Source organism: Papio anubis, chromosome 14 (genome assembly GCF_008728515.1).
Source record: "Papio anubis isolate 15944 chromosome 14, Panubis1.0, whole genome shotgun sequence".
NCBI classification, from domain to species: domain Eukaryota; kingdom Metazoa; phylum Chordata; class Mammalia; order Primates; family Cercopithecidae; genus Papio; species Papio anubis.
The window spans coordinates 27,000,195-27,017,170 of record NC_044989.1 but is presented as its reverse complement, the minus strand read 5'-3'; the positions used below and the strand labels follow the sequence as shown (position 1 = coordinate 27,017,170).

Here is a 16,976-nt window from a genome sequence, read left to right as displayed (position 1 = left end):
TCTTGCTTCCCTACTCTGTTTCTCCAGGATTTGTGGCAGGAGTCTCCCTGCCTTAATCATAAAGGAATTGAGTAAATTGGGGGTGGAGCTGGGCAGGTGGAGAGCCTGAAAGAGTGTGCCTCCTGACGTGTGGGCTCCCTGGAGATAAGTAAAGTCTGCAGCCTGACAAGTCCATTGCCAGGGATATTGTAGACATTTCCAACGCTCTAGAAAGGATATTGCTCTATATTCACAGACTCTGTTAGAGCTGGAAGGGGATTAAGAAATCACCTAGCTTTGGTTTTCAAATATGCAGTTGTGGGCCCCATTGTTAAAAATGGGTCTTTTGAGAAGTATATACTTAAAAAAAAAAAAAAAGTTGGAGAAGCAGCTGTAATAATGCTGCCCCTCTCATTCCCACACACAAACATCTGAAAAATCTCTAGAACTGAGGAGCCGAGTTTTGAAAGTCAATAGTGTAACCTCCCTCATTAGATGCAGATCAAGTCTAGTCATGACTAAGGCTGCACATGCAGCCCGTTAGTTTGGGAGCCAATACCTAATGTCTTCTGAAGTTCTAATTCCAATGCTTTCTGTGGAAGAATCATACATATGCAGTATTTCTTAAGTGGCTGTTTGCGGCAAAGCACTGAAATAGTTGCTATGAGGACGACAAATATAAACGACCCAAGTTGTACCCGCTCATGAGCTCACAGTTGAGGCCAATGAAGAACCTAGAGACAAAACACGCACTTAACCATAACTTATAGTTCCCTAACTACGATTGCTGAGATAAGGATCGTAGTTATGGCCAGTTATGGGCGGAGGGTGGGCTGAACAATGAGACTACCGGATTGAGAGAGGCCCGGGCCTCGAGGGGAGAGAAGGGGCAGGAGGAGGCAGAGGGTCCAACTCAGGTGAGAAATATGGCTGGCGGGCCCCACACCAGGGTCCGGCACAGTCCCGCTGGAAAAGGGGTCGCTGTCCACGGGTATTCACGGCTCGGTCCACTCATTTCTACCCTGGCTGCAAAAGCCGAAGGACGCTGGGCGGAAGGGGCGGGGCTTGTGGCGGAAGTTCCTAGGCCAGCCTGTCAGGTTGGAGGGAGTCTCCGCGCCCAGCTCGCGCTCAGGTGAGTGGCGGGTGATCGGCGGTCTCTGGCTCAAAGCGTCGCAAGCCATGAGTGCCCACAAAGCGTGTGGTCATCCTATATCCGGGTAGTGACGGGCCCTGTTTTCGGTCTGGAGCTGGACTCAGGAAGGTTACAAACTGTTTTCCAACCAAGTCTGAATCTGAGACGGACCAAGCTATCTTTTGAGGCACCCAAGCTCTGGGTAGAAGCTAGAGCAAAGCTGTCCTCATGCTTGTCTCGGTCGGGAACGGAGGCCTCCAGGTGGTCCGGCTTCAGGACTGAGGTGGCTTGTGGCTGCTACTAGGAGGCCATAGCTTCCCACAGCCTTTCTCTCTTCCCCAATTGTCTAAGCCGACTCCTGCCACAGGAAGCTGTCTGGGAAGCATCCCTCATGTGACCTCTGTCACTTTAAGTCACACTGGAAGTGGGAAGGGGAAGGGAGTGGGCACAAGGGAATGTCAGGCGACTTCTTAGTCGTGGAGAGGGACAGTAGGGGTGACCCCCTCTCCTCTTGGCTTGACAGGAAGCATGGCACTCTGGCGGGCATACCAGCGGGCCCTGGCTGCTCACCCGTGGAAAGTACAGGTCCTGACAGCTGGTGAGTGTCCCTCTAGGACTTGAGTGGGACCAGGGCAGACTGATTTGGAAGCCAGAGGCTGGCCCCACTGCACCACCCTCACTTCCTGTTTCTGTTCAGCTCTCTTGAAGGGTTGGCTGTCTTTCATCCCACACTGTCCCCAGTCTGTTTTGGAGGGTGGCGCCCAAGGCTGTTTTTAAGGGGTATACGTAGTTGGCCAAGCTGTGCAGTGGGGTTTTAGGATTTCAAAGTCCTCAAAAAGCTGAACAGTCAATCCTGAAGGATAAAGGCATTGCCCCAGGAGGCCTCAACTTGGAAAACTAACATTTTACTGTACGCAAAACACTTTCATATACATTATGGCATAGGGCCCCCACAAAGGTGTGTGAGTTAGGAGGGTTACTTGAGTCCATATTAGATCACACCTAATAAGTGCTGAATCAAGACTCTTACCCCAGTTTTTCGTGGTATTTTTTATTGTGAAACATGCAAAAGAATGATTAAGACGTGTATGTACAGTTTAAATGGCATTAATACTGAACACTCCTGTGTCAGTAATCAGCTTTGAGACCTCTTGAGCGCCTCTCCCTAATTCACCCAAAATTTCCAGAGTTTTGTTTATATCATTCATTTGCTTTTCTTATCATTTACTGCCTAAATATGTATCTTCAAACAATATACTAACCAAGGTTAGTATATTGGTATCTGATCACTCCATCCTGATCCATTTGGAGTGATCAGATACCAGTCACTCCAAATGCAGTGATTGAGTACTAACCTCACAGAGGTAATGCAGTGATCTACCTGCATTTGTTACCATCTTCATTTTGCAAGTTAACTAATGTAAGAGGATGGCACGAAGATAAGTAAGTCTTATAGGGGGAATGACAGAAGGCCTTAGAACATTTGAGGTACAAAGAGTGATCACATTAAGATGAGGTCTTGCCCATGTTTAGAGGAGGGGAACAGGATTCTAGTGATGACTGGGCTTCTAAGAAGAGGACTGTTGGAAGGGATTGGGGGCACTGAAAGCCAGAGTGGAACAGGGATCCTGTAACCAGAATAGCCCTACATCAGCACAGAAAGTTAACTGCATGAATGGCCAGGATATGGATTCTTTGGCCCTTCCCTGGGCCCCTCTCCAGTCTCCGGTGCCCAACCACCTCTCGTCCTGTCCTCAGTGTCCGTCAGCCTGTATGACTCACCTGGCTGCGTGTGTGGTGACTCATGCTGGACAGTGTGGCTGTGATGGGAACTGACACGCTGGGCCCTTTGCCCAGGCTCAGATTCCCTCAGGGCCCATAACTGCCAGATGGAAGGTTCCCCTTTGTGGTCATCAAGAATAGGGAGGGAAAGAGTCCTTATATTTCCCTACCCAAGGCATCTGCAGCTGACAATGGCAGGAGCTAGAGCTCCAAGGAGGCCTAGGTGCCGACATGTGGCTGGAGTTCCGGGCTCTCGGTGCTGGAGCCCTTCACCTCCACAGCGACTGAGGCTATGCTGACGTCCCAGCTCAGACCTGAAGCAAAATGTCGCCTCTCAGCACTTTTCCCAGACTGTTTCAGACCATTCAGACTATTCCTTCCCTGCTGTTCAGTGTATTTGGATTAAACTACAAATAAAAGGTGAAAGTGGCTTTAGTTGAGCCATTTTTGGACGCCAGCACAGTAGCTCCTAAGGTCCCATGGGATAGCTCATCACACTGGAAAACAGTACAGAGATTTCAGACTTAGAAGACCAGGATGTGAATCTTTTTTTTTTGTTTGTTTGTTTTTTTTTTTTTTTTGAGACGGAGTCTTGCTCTGTGCCCCAGGCTGGAGTGCAGTGGCGCGATCTCGGCTCACTGCAAGCTCCGCCCCCCCGGGTTCACGCCATTCTCCTGCCTCAGCCTCCCAAGTAGCTGGGACTACAGGCGCCCACCACCTCGCCCGGCTAATTTTCTTGTATTTTTAGTAGAGACGGGGTTTCACCGTGTTAGCCAGGATGGTCTCGATCTCCTGACCTCGTGATCCGCCCGTCTCGGCCTCCCAAAGTGCTGGGATTACAGGCTTGAGCCACCGCGCCCGGCCCAGGATGTGAATCTTAAAGCCATAGCACCTAGTAGGTGCATTAATCAGGACAAGTCAGTAAACTTCTTTGAGCCTCAGTTTCCTCTTTTAAAACTTGAGTTTAGGGGCTGGGCGTGGTGGCTCATGCCTGTAATCCAAGCACTTTGGGAGGCTGAGGTGGGAGGATCACGAGGTCAGGAGATCGAGACCAACCTGGCTAACACGGTGAAACCCCATCTACTAAAAATACAAAAAAAAAAAAAAAAATTAGCCAGGCATGGTGGCGGGCACCTGTAGTCCCAGCTACTTGGGAGGCTGAGCCAGGAGAATGGCGTGAACCCAGGAGGCAGAGCTTGCAGTGAGCCAAGATCGCGCCACTGCACTCCAGCCTGGGCAACAGAGCAAGACTCCAACTCAAAAAAATATACATACATATATATATATATAAGCCTGGTGTAGTGGTACATGCCTGTAATCCCAGCTACTCGGGAGGCTGAGGCAGGAGAATTGCTTGAACCCAGGAGGTAGAGGGTGCAATGAGCCGAGATCATGCCATTGCACTCTAGCCTTGGCAACAGAGCGAGACTCTATCACAAAAAAAAAAAAAAAAAAAAAAATCCAATTTTTAAAATGGGCAAAGGGCCAGGCACGGTGGCTCGTGCCTGTAATCCCAGCACTTTGGGAGGCCAAGGTGGGCAGATTACCTGAGGTCGGGAGTTCGAGACCAGCCTGACCAACATGGTGAAACCCCGTCTCTACTAAAAATACAAAATTAGCGGGGCGTGGTGGCGCATGCCCGTAATCCCAGCTACGTGGGAGGCTGAGGCAGGAGAATCACTTGAACTCACGAGGCAGAGGTTGCGGTGAGCCAAGATCGTGCCATTGCACTCCAGCCTGGGCAACAAGAGCGAAACTCCATCTCAAAAAAAAAAAAAAATCAACAAAAAATTCTTGAGTTTAGTTATATGACCTCACAGGGTCAGTATAGGAGTATCACTGTGAAAAGGTTTTGGAAATTTTTTTTTTTTTTTGAGACAGTGTCTTGCACTGTTGCCCAGGCTGGAGTGCGGTGGTGTGATCTCGACTCACTCTGCAACCTCCACCTCCCAGGTTCAAGCGATTCTCCTGCCTCATCCTCCCGAGTAACTGGGATTACAGGCACCTGTCACCACGCCCAGCTAAGTTTTTGTGTTTTTAGTAGAGATGGGGTTTCACCATGTTGGCCAGGCTGGTCTCAAACACTTTACCTCGTGATTCGCCCACCTCGGCCTCCCGAAGTCCTGGGATTACAGGCGTGAGCCACTGAGCCCGGCCTTTTTCTTTCTTTCTTTTTTTTTTTTTTTTGAGACAAAGTTTCACCCTGTTGCCCAGGTTGGAGAGCAGTGGTGCTCACTGCTCACTGCAACCTCCACCTCCTGGGTTTAAGCAGTTCTCATGCTTCAGCCTCCTGGGTAGCTGGGACTACAGGTGCACAACACCACACCAGGCTACTTCTTTGTATTTTTAGTAGAAACAGGCTTTCTCCATGTTGGCCAGGCTAGTCTTGAATTCCTGACCTCAAGTGATCCACCTACCTCGGCCTCCCAGAGTGCTAGGATTACAGGTGTGAGCCACTGTGCCCCACCTGGAAATGTTTTTAAATGCTCCATAAACTTAAAGACTCAACAGGTTGGTTCTTTGTGTAAGTGTTGGCAACCCAGGCACAATAAACTATATTATTATTATTATTATTATTATTATTATTATTATTTGAGACAGGGTCTTGCTCTTTTGCCCAGGCTGGAGTGCAGTGGCATGATCCCATCCGGAACTGTGACTGTGCCACTGCACTCCAGACTGGGCAACAGAGGATCCTCTGCCTTAGCCTCCTGAGTGGTTGGGACTGCAGGCTTGCACCACCATGCCCAGCTAATTTCTTTTGTTTTTTGGTAGAGATGGGGTTTTGCCATATTGCCTAAGCTGTATTCTTTTTATAGTGGTGTTTGGGTTAGGTTTGTTCCACTTACTATAATCTGAACATGGATAACCATCTTAGCCTTGGGTTCCAGAAAGCAGAGCCTGAAGCTTATGTGCAGATACCTTGTTAGGGAGTAGGAAATGATCCCATTGAGGGAAAGATGGAGAGCCACTATAAGGATGTATTATTGAACAAGCCCCTGCTAAGGGCAGCTGTTGCTCAGTCCCTTGGAACTGAGAAGCTTTTTGAAATACTCCTTAAAGTGGCTGGGCGTGGTGGCTCACGCCTGTAATCCCAGCACTTTGGGAGGCTGAGGTGGGCGGATCACCTGAGGTCGGAAGTTTGAGACCAACCTGGCCAATATGGTGAAACCCCATCTCCACTAGAAATGCAAAAATTAGCTGGGCATGGTGGCGGGCCCCTGTAATCCCAGCTACTCGGGAGGCTGAGGCAGGAGAATTGCTTGAGCCTGGGAGGTGGAGGTTGCAGTGAGCTGAGATCGCACCACTGCACTCCAGCCTGGGTGACAGAGTGAGACTCCATCTCAAAAAAAAAAAAAAAAAAAAGGAAAGAAAAGAAATACTCCTTAGGACTGTCTGGATGAATAGCTATTTCTAGAGAAAAGAAGAAACCTTTTTCTACCACTCCCATCCCACATTGGTCAAAGATTCCAAAGACTCACCCCAGGCTGGGTATGGTGGCTCGCCAGCACTTTGGGAGGCCAAGACGGGCAGATCACTTGAGGTCAGGAGTTTGAGACCAGCCTGGCCAACATGGTGAAGTCCCATCTCTACTAAAAATACAAAAATTAGCTGGGCATGGTGGGCATGGTGGTATAATCCCAGCTACTCAGGAGGCTGAGGCAGGAGAATTGCTTGAACCCAGGAGGTAGAGGTTGCAATGAACCAAGATCACGCCACTGCACTCCAGCCTGGGTGACAGAGTGAGACTCCATCTCAAAAAAAAAAAAAAAAAAAGGCCAGGCACAGTGGCTCATGCCTGTAATCCTATAATCCCTGCACTTTGGAAGGCTGAGATGGGTAGATCACCTGAGGTCAAGAGTTCAAGACCAGCCTGACCAACAAGGTGAAACCCCATCTCTACTAAAAATACAAAAATTAGCTGGGCGTGGTGGCAGGTGCCTGTAGTCCCAGCTACTCAGGAGGCCAAGACAGGATAATTGCTTGAACCCGCAAGGCAGAGGTTGCAGTGAGCTGAGATCGTGCCACTGCACTCCAGCCTAGGCAACAGAGCGAGACTCTGTCTCAAAAAAAAAAAAAAAAAAAAATTCACCTCATGGGGTATCTCCCCTCTGCTACTAGTTTGTACATGCATAGTCACTGAAGCCATCAGTAGCAAAGGTCCAGGTGTGGCATAGGCCTGAAGCAAGAATCTGTCATTACTACAGTAATGTCTGGAGTAAGAAATAGGTGAATCAAGAACATTTGAAATGATTCAAAAGAAATGTCTGGTATACCAGTTTTGGCCAAGCCAGAGTCCGGAACAGGGTAGCCTGGGGAAAGGGTTGCTGCATGTTCTACAGAGTTTGAGTCAGCCTTATCCCTTCCTTTTTTGAGGGCCTTTCCACTCTCCAGTGGGCCCAGGGCCGAGCTTCATCCATCTTAGTCTACTCGGTCCTACTGTGGGAGCAGCTGAGCTCCTACAGATACTGGTTTCCCTGGGGTCTGAATTAAGCTAGGGTGTGAGAGCTCAATAGAACTTATAGACCATCTAGTCCAGCCTGTGAGACTGCAGAGAAGGAAACTGAGGCAGGAGTGGGCTTGTCATGCACTGAGGTCTCAGTCAGTGGTTGAGCTGGCGTTATAACCTAGGGCACTGCCCGCCACACTGCCATGCCCTTGAGACTACTGGAGCCTCCAGATGCTGAGTACAACCCCAGCTGATCTGAGCTTAGATATGTGACAAGCTGCAAAACTACCCATTTTGTCTCATTTTCTAGCAGTAGGATGGGTTCAGGCCAGAAATGAGAGAGCATTCAGAATAATCCCAGAGGATCCACTCTCCCCATCCCACTGCTGGGCTTCCACTCCCTCTGGGCTCTGTGCCAGACTGAGCCCCTACCCTAGGCAGCTGACTAATGTTTGGAGACTTCTGAGGAGGAAGACAGCACTGCTGGCCTCATGCCAGTAGCTATACCTGCTGACCCAGCCCTCCTGGACTGAAGGACACGCTTCCTGCTCCTCATTCCAAGAAACCACTTCTTGCCCCTCTGCCTTCTGCGCATGAGACTCAAAAGCCACAAAAGTAAGCAGAGGAACAAAATAGGAGAAGTAGGGAATTTACGCCACCCATGCCTGGGAAGAGGGTGTGGAAGTTGGGGCTTTTCCTCTAGTGGACAGGAAGTGGTCCCAAATCAATCTGCTCAGTGGCAGGCTCCCTTCCCCCGGCCTCTGGATCTGGTGGGGAGTGACGGCATGAGAACTGGCACCTACCCAGGGGCATGATGTCACACCTGCGCCAGCATCTGCTCGCTGGGCTCCTTGCCCAGCCTGTCATTGGGCATCACTGCCCAGTAGCCCCTCGCCCTGCCCATCAGGCCTCTGGCCATTATGTTTGCAGGCCTCCAGTCCCAGCTCCCTAGAAACAAGTCCAAGGGGAGTGGGCCCAGAGTACTGGAGAGTCCAGACCAACCAAATATATCCAGGAGATCTCCCAGAGGCTGGGGTGGTTTGGATCTGTTTGGGCTCTGGGTTGGGGAAGATGGGGTGAGGAATCTGAATGTCTGTCCTTCCTGCCCAAAGGGTCACTTGGGCTGGAAAAGCATGCTTGCTCTAGGCTTGCTCTAAAGCCTTATACCACCTTGGAGTTGCTGCAGGCACAGGAGGCCTGATCATCTGTGGGCAAAGGAATCCCTGGGCGCCACTCTTCTGAAATAAACTGTCAGGGGCTGCATATCTACACACCACCTACTCACCCCTACTGCTGCCCTGTCACTTGGTAGTCCCTCAGGCTTGATGGGCACAGTTTGGGGGACTTGAATCCATCTTTCTCCAAGGCTGCAGGCTTCTAAACTATGGGGCTAGAAGTCAGGGACCTGGCTTTTCATTCAAGCTCTGCCTCTAGCTTGTTGTGTGACTGTTGGCAAGTCATGAAGAGTGAAAACACACACACTTCTCTGTTTCTTTCCCAGGAATATTGCTGCCTGCCATCCCCACGAGGTGACAAGGAGCAGAGTGATGGAATTTGGGGGAGTAAAGACAGAGAGGAAGTGCATTAGTCTAGGGAATGTCTTTGATATGCAAGCCCTTTGGGGCCTCACGTGGGCAGGAACACCTAGCAGGGGAGCAGCCACAGGGGCCTCCTGGTGCTACTGACCTCTGAGCCCATCTCAGCCCATGCTGGGAATACCCTGGCCTCCTTGGCGCTCCTTGAGAGAAGGACTGGGTTCAGTTCCAACTGCACTCTTTACCAAGCCACCTCATCTCTCAAAGACTCATCATTAAATGGGGGTGTAGGCCGGGTGCAGTGGCTCACACCTGTAATCCCAACACTTTGGGAGGCCGAGGCGGGCAGATCACTTGGGGTCAGGAGTTCGAGACCAACCTGGCCAACATGGTGAAATGGTGAAACCCCATCTCTACTAAAACTACAAAAATCAGCCAGGTGTGGTGGTGGGCACCTGTAATCCCAGCTACTCAGGAGGCTGAGGCAGGAGAATCGCTTGAACCAGGAAGGCGGAGGTTGCAGTGAGCCGAGATCGTACCACTGCACTCCAGCCTGGGCGACAGAACGAGACTCCATCTCAAAAATAAGTGAATGAATGAATGAATGGGGGTGTGACCACCTACCTCCCAGATCTTTTGTGAGGATTAAATGTGTAAGAGCCCTTTGTAAACACCTTACCAAAGTAGACCATTACACTGTTGGTCCCTTCATTTCAGAAAGAACTGCCTTTTCTGCCTCACCATCCCCTGGTCTTCTCGGCAGCACTCTTCCCTTTCTTCAGGGCTGCAGCAGCTCCCTCTTATCCCTGACTGGAGGGATAGGGAACCCAGTGCTGATTGCTTGGGGGTGGGAGCAAACCTGCAGTTCCCCTAGACGTCCTCGCACCTTCTACCCGACTTGGACCTTTGGGAACTTAAGAGTTCTTTAGGCCCTTTCTCAGAGTCGTCCTGCTGTTTGGAGCAGTACATTTGACGTTTTCCCTTTATTTTCTGAGCACTTACCAGGGGCTTGCTTAGCTGTATGGTGGGGGAATGGGATAACAAAGGTGTCTGGGATTCTATCCTTGACTCTGAGAGGTCATGTCTCGCAGTGTTCTGGAAGACCCCCACCACTTTGGGAGTTTCAGGGAGAGACAAGACAGGATTGGGGGTACCCAGAGCTGCTCCATGTCCAGTAGCCCAGGTGAGGCATGGGTGCCCAGCCCCAGCCCCAGCTCTCAGCCATACCCAGCTGTCACTGACTAGGCTGCTCAGGGGCAGGGCCGGGCAGAGGGTGTGGAGGAGGAGCGCAGCAGTGAGTGTGCAGCCAGCATGGACGTCAGAGCCAGCTCCGGGCCAAGGAATGGGGCAGAAGGATGTGTTTGCCCAGTGCTAATTGAGGGCACAGGGACAGTGTGACTACGGGTTTGGATAGGGGGCTCTCATTACTCAGTGAGATAGACAGGCGAGCCGGAAATCATACGGTCACTCCCAAGTGGCCTGGTAAGTGTGTATTTGCTAGAAATCATCACGCCACCATAACGGAGTGGGGGCTCTGTAAACAGTGATGATTTCTGTCATAGTTTCTGGGTGTGGGTGTCTAAATAGGGCTGCTTGGAGCTGGGTATCTGTGCAGTTAGGGAAAGGGAAGCAGGTGCAGAGTCCTGGGGGGGAAATGGCCACTATATTCATTGCCAACTTGATCTAAGGTTGTGAATGGAGGAAATCTCGGTTTAGCTGATTGATTGTGCTAAGAGGTGGCCAAGACTCTTTCTTGTGGGGACTCTTATCAGCTCAACCAGTCATCTTCCTGCTTATGACCATTTGAGCACTCTTCTTTTATTTTTTTTTTTCTTTTTGAGATAGGGTCTTGCTCTGTCGCCCAGGCAGCAGTGTGATGGCGTGATCACTGCAGCCTTGACCTCCTGGGGTCAAGTGATCCTCCCACCTCAGCCTCCTGAGTAGCTGGGACTACAGGCACGTGCCACCATGCCCAGCTAATTATTTAAAAAAAAATTTGTAGAAGTTGGGTCTTGCTGTATTGTCCAGGCTGAACTCAAACTCCTGGGCTCAAGCAATCCTCCTGCCTCAGCCTCCCAGAGTGCCGGAATTACAGGTGTGAGCCACAATTCCAGACCAGCACTCTTGTTTTAGAAAAAGAGTTATTCTGGCCAGGCACAGTGGCTCATGCCTGTAATCTCAGCCCTTTGAGAAGCCAAGGCGAGCAGATCACCTGAGGTCAGGGGTTCAAGATCAGCCTGGCCAACATGGCGAAACCCCATCTCTACTAAAAATACAAAAAATAGGCAGGCATGGTGGTGGGTGCCTGTAGTCCTAGCCACTTGAGAGGCTGAAGCAGGGGAATCGTTTGAATCCGGGAGGCAGAGGTTGCAGTGAGCCAAGATCATGCCACTGCACTCCAGCCTGGACAACAGAGCGAGACTCAGTCTAAAAAAAAAAAAAAGTTATTTTTGCTGTTCTCCACAAATAGAGATCTCTTAGACCAAGGTGAAAGCTGTTGGCAGGGTCTTGCATTGGGCTCGGGGGAGAAAACAGGGTTTCCTACCATTGTACACATGATTTATTCATTGTGCTGTGTCCTAGAAAGAAGTGTCTAGGAATCCAGCCACCTGGTTCTTGCATTGGCCCTGCACTTACTGGTTATGTGGGATCCTGGACTTCGTTTCCATACCTCTAAAATAAGCGGTTTGCATTAAATTATCTTAAAGCCCCTTTTGATTCTGACGGTCTGTGGTTCTCAGCCCTGTGGCCTTAAATTCTCCTTCCTCTCTCTTTATTTACTGACTCTGACTTCCCTTTACTGCTCAATGCAAAGTTCCTGGGCCTGCTCATCCCAGTTCTGACAGGATACACATGAGGTGTCACCATCCTTGGGAGATGAGGGCTTTGAGGCAGCAGGAAGGGACTAGTCATTTGTTTCCAGAATGAAACCCTGGGGATGAGAGTACCAGAGTCTCAGTGGAGGTCAGCAGATGTCCCTCCTTCCTTGGAATGGCAGCCCATCCCAGGAGATGTCCTGACAACACCTGTGTACCCTGCATAGGGTCCCTGATGGGCCTGGGTGACATTATCTCACAGCAGCTGGTGGAGAGGCGGGGTCTGCAGGAACACCAGAGAGGCCGGACTCTGACTATGATGTCCCTGGGCTGTGGCTTTGTGGTAAGTTCTCCCCTCAGCAGGGCTTCAGTGGACTCAACAGTAGTCTTAGTTCTTTGTCATCCTTTGGCTTCCCTTGGACTGTCACACCTAAGCCAACCTGCCGCCCTCTTTTCTTAGTGTCCACTTCCCCTAAGGGTTTCTGATACTTGGGGTGGGGAGCTTAGTGAGGTAGAGGCCTAGTGCTCCCTCACTGCAGCCTGCTGCTATCTGGGGTTTACTTCCAGGGCCCTGTGGTAGGAGGCTGGTACAAGGTTTTGGATCGGTTCATCCCTGGCACCACCAAGGTGGATGCACTGAAGAAGATGATGTTGGATCAGGTGAGCAGGAGAACGGAGTGGGGAGGGTGAGCTGTGTTGGGGGTAGGTGGGGATTTCAGCACTCATAGGACTTTAATTTCTCTTCCCTAGGGGGGCTTTGCCCCGTGTTTTCTAGGCTGCTTTCTCCCACTGGTAGGGGCACTCAATGGACTGTCAGCCAAGGACAACTGGGCCAAACTACAGCGGGTGAGCTGGGCAGGTGTGGAGAATGTCTCTGGCTAGCAGACTGACAGCCCAGGGGAAGGAGACAGGTTTTACAGGGATAAAAAAGGGGGTAAGTGCAGGTTGAGTCCCAGGCCATGAAGGAGAGGAGCTGAGGGTTATGGTGCAGGAATGTGCTCTTTGAACCCAAGTCTGTCATTCACACTGGGAAGTGGGAGCTGCTTGGAGGTGCAAGTGTTAATTTGTTCCTTCTCTGTCTCCCCAGGATTATCCTGATGCCCTTATCACCAACTACTATGTAAGAGCTGACACCTCAACTGCTTGTTCTTCTGCTTCCTTAAGTCTAGAACTGTCCTGGGATTGGGGGTCCTCCTGACATGGGAAGCCCTTCCGTTGGGATTACTCTTTCATTCCCAGGATGGGCACCATAAATAGGGAAGCCATCACCCAATTGTTCACCTTTCTCTTATGTGCAGAAGTTGGGGTAGGGCCAGGCAAGACAGTGAGTCTGGGGTCAGGTGGTGGGGCAGCCATCCAACCTTTACCTTCTCTCTTGCAGCTATGGCCTGCTGTGCAGTTAGCCAACTTCTACCTGGTCCCCCTTCATTACAGGTATGTCGCACCCCTACCCCACCCATCAAGGAATACCCACATTACCAACAGTTGGAGACAAAATGATTCTCATTTCAACCTTGAGCTACCTTAGACCCCCAACTGGAACACTGAGCCCTGATCAGAGTTTCTCAGATTCCCAAGCGTGTTATTCAGATGTCTAGCCATTTCCAGAAACCGTCCAGAGTGTCTGCCCACTGACCTTCTTCATCTCCCTAGGGAGGATCCTGCTTCTACCACCCTTGTCTCCATCCCACCTGGGGCTCCGCCTTTGATGGCGTATCTGGAGGGACAGTGGCTGGGGTGCTGCAGCCTAGGTTGGACAGAGAGGTAGACCAGAAAGCCAAGTAGAAGCCTGGCCAGACACTCATGATAAAGACAGTTGCTGAACTGCACCCAAAAAAATAGTGGAACTGAAGATGTGTGGTTCAAATGCTTGGAGGTGAGGGATTGTGGGAACAGGGGAAAATAAGGGGGAACATGGCCAAAATGTACATGAATAACATAGCTAAAATGAATACAGACTGGCTGGGCATGGTGGCTCACACCTGTAATTCTAGCACTTTGGGAGGCTGAGGCGAGAGGTTTGCTAGGGTCTAGGAGTTTGACACCAGCCTAGGCAATATAGCGAGACCTCATCTCTACAGAAAATACAAAAAATTAGCCAGGCACATGGTAACATATGCCTGTAGTCCCAGCTACTCAGGACGCTGAGGTGGGAGGATCACTTGAGCCCGAGAGATGGAGGTTGCTGTGAGCCAAGATTGTGCCACTGCATTTCAGAGCCTGGTGACAGAGTGAGACCCTGTCTCAAAAAAAAAAAAAAAAAAAAAAAAAAAGGCTGGGCGCAGTGGCTCACGCCTGTAATCCCAACACTTTGGGAGGCTGGGGCGGGCGGATCACAAGGTCAGGAATTCGAGACCAGCCTGACCAATATGGTGAAACCCTGTCTCTACTAAAAATACAAAAATTAGCTGGGCGTGGTAGCAGGTGCCTGTAGTCCCAGCTACTCGGGAAGCTGAGGCAGGAGAATTGCTTGAACCTGGGAGGCAGAGGTTGCAGTGAGCCAAGATCGCACCACCACACTCCAGCCTGGGCAACAGAGTGAGACTCCATTTCAAAAAAAAAAAAAAAAAACAGAAAACAAAAAAGGAATACAGACTTATGAATCAAATCTTAAACATTAGGGTCCTTTGCAACACTCTTTGAAACCAGAGCAAGGTTAATTTAAAACAAAAAGATGCTACTTTGTATGGTAGTCCGTACATTTTGGAAGATGAAATCTCAGCTGGTACAGGACAGATAGGGGCCCTTTCTGTGATTAACAGAGCTACATGTGGCAAGAGAGCCGCTAAATATTTAGCCTTTGAGGCTCTCAGCCAGGAAACAGAGCTCTGGGATGGCACTAGAATTTGAGCCAGTTGTCCTTTAGTCCAAGCCACACAGGCCCTTCACAGGGCACTGAAGGGGCTGGGTGCGGTGGCTCACACCTGTAATCCCAGCACTTTGGGAGGCCGAGGTGGGTAGATCACTTGAGGTCAGGAGTTTGAGACCAGCCTGGCCAGCATGGTGAAACCCTGTCTCTACTAAAAATACAAAAATTAACCAGGTGTGGTGGAGCACACCTGTAGTCCCAGCTACTTGGGAGGCTGAGGTAGGAGAATTGATTGAACCCGGGAGGCAGTGAGCCAAGATCGCACTACTGCACTCCAGCGTGGGCGACAGAGGAGACTCTATCTCAAAAAAAAAAAAAAGGCGCTGAAGGAAAGAGACCTAAACCTGCCAATCTTCTGACATGATCCCTCCTTTTCCATTTCACACTCTCATCACCAGCCCTTGCTCACTGCTTAGCTTTCCTCCTCTTCACCGTGTTATTCTTGTTCCTTAGGTTGGCCGTTGTCCAATGTGTTGCTGTTATCTGGAACTCCTACCTGTCCTGGAAGGCACATCGGCTCTAAGCCGGCCTCACTCCATCGTTTCCACCTTGCAGTGATGCAGCTTGGCCCTGGAACGGACAGACAACTTCCTAAAGTGGGCACACTAGTTTCCACAGGGTTGGGTTGCCAGTCAGAACTTAAGAGGACTAGCACCCTGCAATGCTCCCTTCACTCTAAAATGTGCACTGACTGCTTTAGAGCCCTTGATAATAGTCTTATTCCCACCACATACTAGGCACTCCATAAATATCTGTTGAACTTTCATGACCTTATCAACTTTACACACATATCCCAGCAAATGCCACTCATCCCCACTCTTCATAGACACATTTGTTACTCTAACCCTGCCTAGCCTTGTAGCTCCAGCTCTTCAGAGACCCCCGGAACCCTTTATATGATGCCTCAGTAAATATGTTATTAAATGTGTAATCCGGAATCTGCAGTGGTAATGGGGAGTCATTTCTAGAGCTGGAAAGAAGCCAAGAGACCACCAAGCCCAATCTTTTTTTTTTTTTTTTTTTTGAGATGGAGTCTCGCTCTGTCTCCCAGGCTGGAGTGCAATGGCGCGATCTCGGCTTACTGCAGCTTCCGCGTCCTGGGTTCAGGTGATTCTTCTGAGGAGCTGGGACTATAGGTGCGCACCGCCATGCCCAGCTAATTTTTGTATTTTTAGTAGAGATGGGGTTTTGCCATATTGGCCAGGCTGATCTCAAACTACTGACCTCGTGATCTACCTGCCTCGGCCTCCCAAAGTGTTGGGATTACAGGCGTGAGCCACTACGCCTGGCCAAGCCCAGTCTTCTACAACTGAGAACCCTGAGGTTGGTAGAAGGGAGGTGACCTGCCCACACCAGGAGTTAGCAGAAACTTGAACCCGTATTTCTTTACTACTCATGGGCAGAGTAATACTGCTGCTATGATTCCCAGGAGAGAAACGGAACTTTGCTAAACTACCACTTTGGACAAACTCAAAAGCAGATGGGCCATATTTGTGGTCTGAACGCACTTGGAGGCCAGAGACCCTGTTACATGGTGCCTGTGTCAGACAGCCCTAGAATTTGGATCCTGGGGCTGGAAAAAGATGAGAATGCTGGGAGACTTTGGTTGTGGAAGACTGCCTCTCAATGGGACCCACTGTGTTGGCTGAGTGCCAGCGGTGGACTCCTGATACCTGCATTTGCAGAACTGATAGCTGCCACGAGGCAGTGGTTTGCAGCAGTACAGCGTTCTCACATCATCTCTAGCCACTTCTAGAGGCGCAGGACGGGGTCAGCACCATGGACAGCCCCCACGGTCCCGCCTCCCTTTCGTGTGTCAGAACACGCGACCCGGACTAGTCTGGTCTGGTGACGGCCCTAGTCACTGCTGGCGGTTCTAAGCAGGGCGAGGGACTCCCGTGGGTCCCAGAGCAGTCCTTTCGCCCCAGCCAGCTTCTCGCTCTCCTGCGTCCAGTGCTGCTTCCAGCGCTAGCCCCAGGGAGACGAAGGCTCATGTCGGGAGGTGCGCCCCTCCGGGGCCCGCCAGCCGCCAGACTCGAAGCTGTGGCTGTCATTGCTTCTACAATCAGTGCATGTTCTTCGCTGACGTCAGTCGGAGCTGTCCTGTCGCTATATAAGGCTGGCGGCAGTCCCGGGACAGACCCTGTGTTCCCCAAGGCGCCTTCGGCCCGCCCCGAGGGACAGAGACTGGAGCTCAATCTTGGACGGTACAAACATTCGCCGACAACCTGTGAGTGGCTCAGAGCGTCCACCCAGCCTCCCCCAGCACCAGGACTCCGCTCCGCTCAGCTCAGCCACCGCGCTCCTTCGGGAGGGAAGCTGGGTGGAAGGGATGGAACAGCACTGGCGCAGTGGCCGGGGCTGGAGGGCAGGCTGCGGGCATTGGGCAGCTACCGTAAGGGTCGCCGGGCGA

At 50.8% G+C, this 16,976-nt stretch overlaps 1 protein-coding gene across 6 annotated transcripts; it reads left to right on the top strand.

Annotated features, from left to right (window-relative positions):
- Positions 1-1,020: 1,020 nt before the first annotated feature.
- On the top strand, positions 1,021-15,507 carry MPV17 (mitochondrial inner membrane protein MPV17). Of its 6 annotated transcripts, none has more exons than XM_009183874.3 (8): positions 1,021-1,111; positions 1,635-1,709; positions 11,877-12,037; positions 12,262-12,354; positions 12,445-12,540; positions 12,782-12,814; positions 13,076-13,128; positions 15,017-15,507. In XM_009183874.3, exons 2-8 carry the CDS (start codon positions 1,640-1,642, stop codon positions 15,084-15,086), a joined length of 576 nt encoding a protein of 191 aa, XP_009182138.1. In that variant the 5' UTR covers positions 1,021-1,111; positions 1,635-1,639; the 3' UTR covers positions 15,087-15,507. The 6 variants fall into 6 exon arrangements, with proteins under 6 accessions (XP_009182138.1, XP_021780391.1, XP_009182141.1 ...); XM_003908415.5 differs by having other exon boundaries at positions 1,022-1,111; positions 11,922-12,037; positions 15,017-15,501; XM_009183876.4 differs by lacking the exon at positions 1,021-1,111 and adding an exon at positions 1,158-1,240.
- Positions 15,508-16,976: the final 1,469 nt, after the last annotated feature.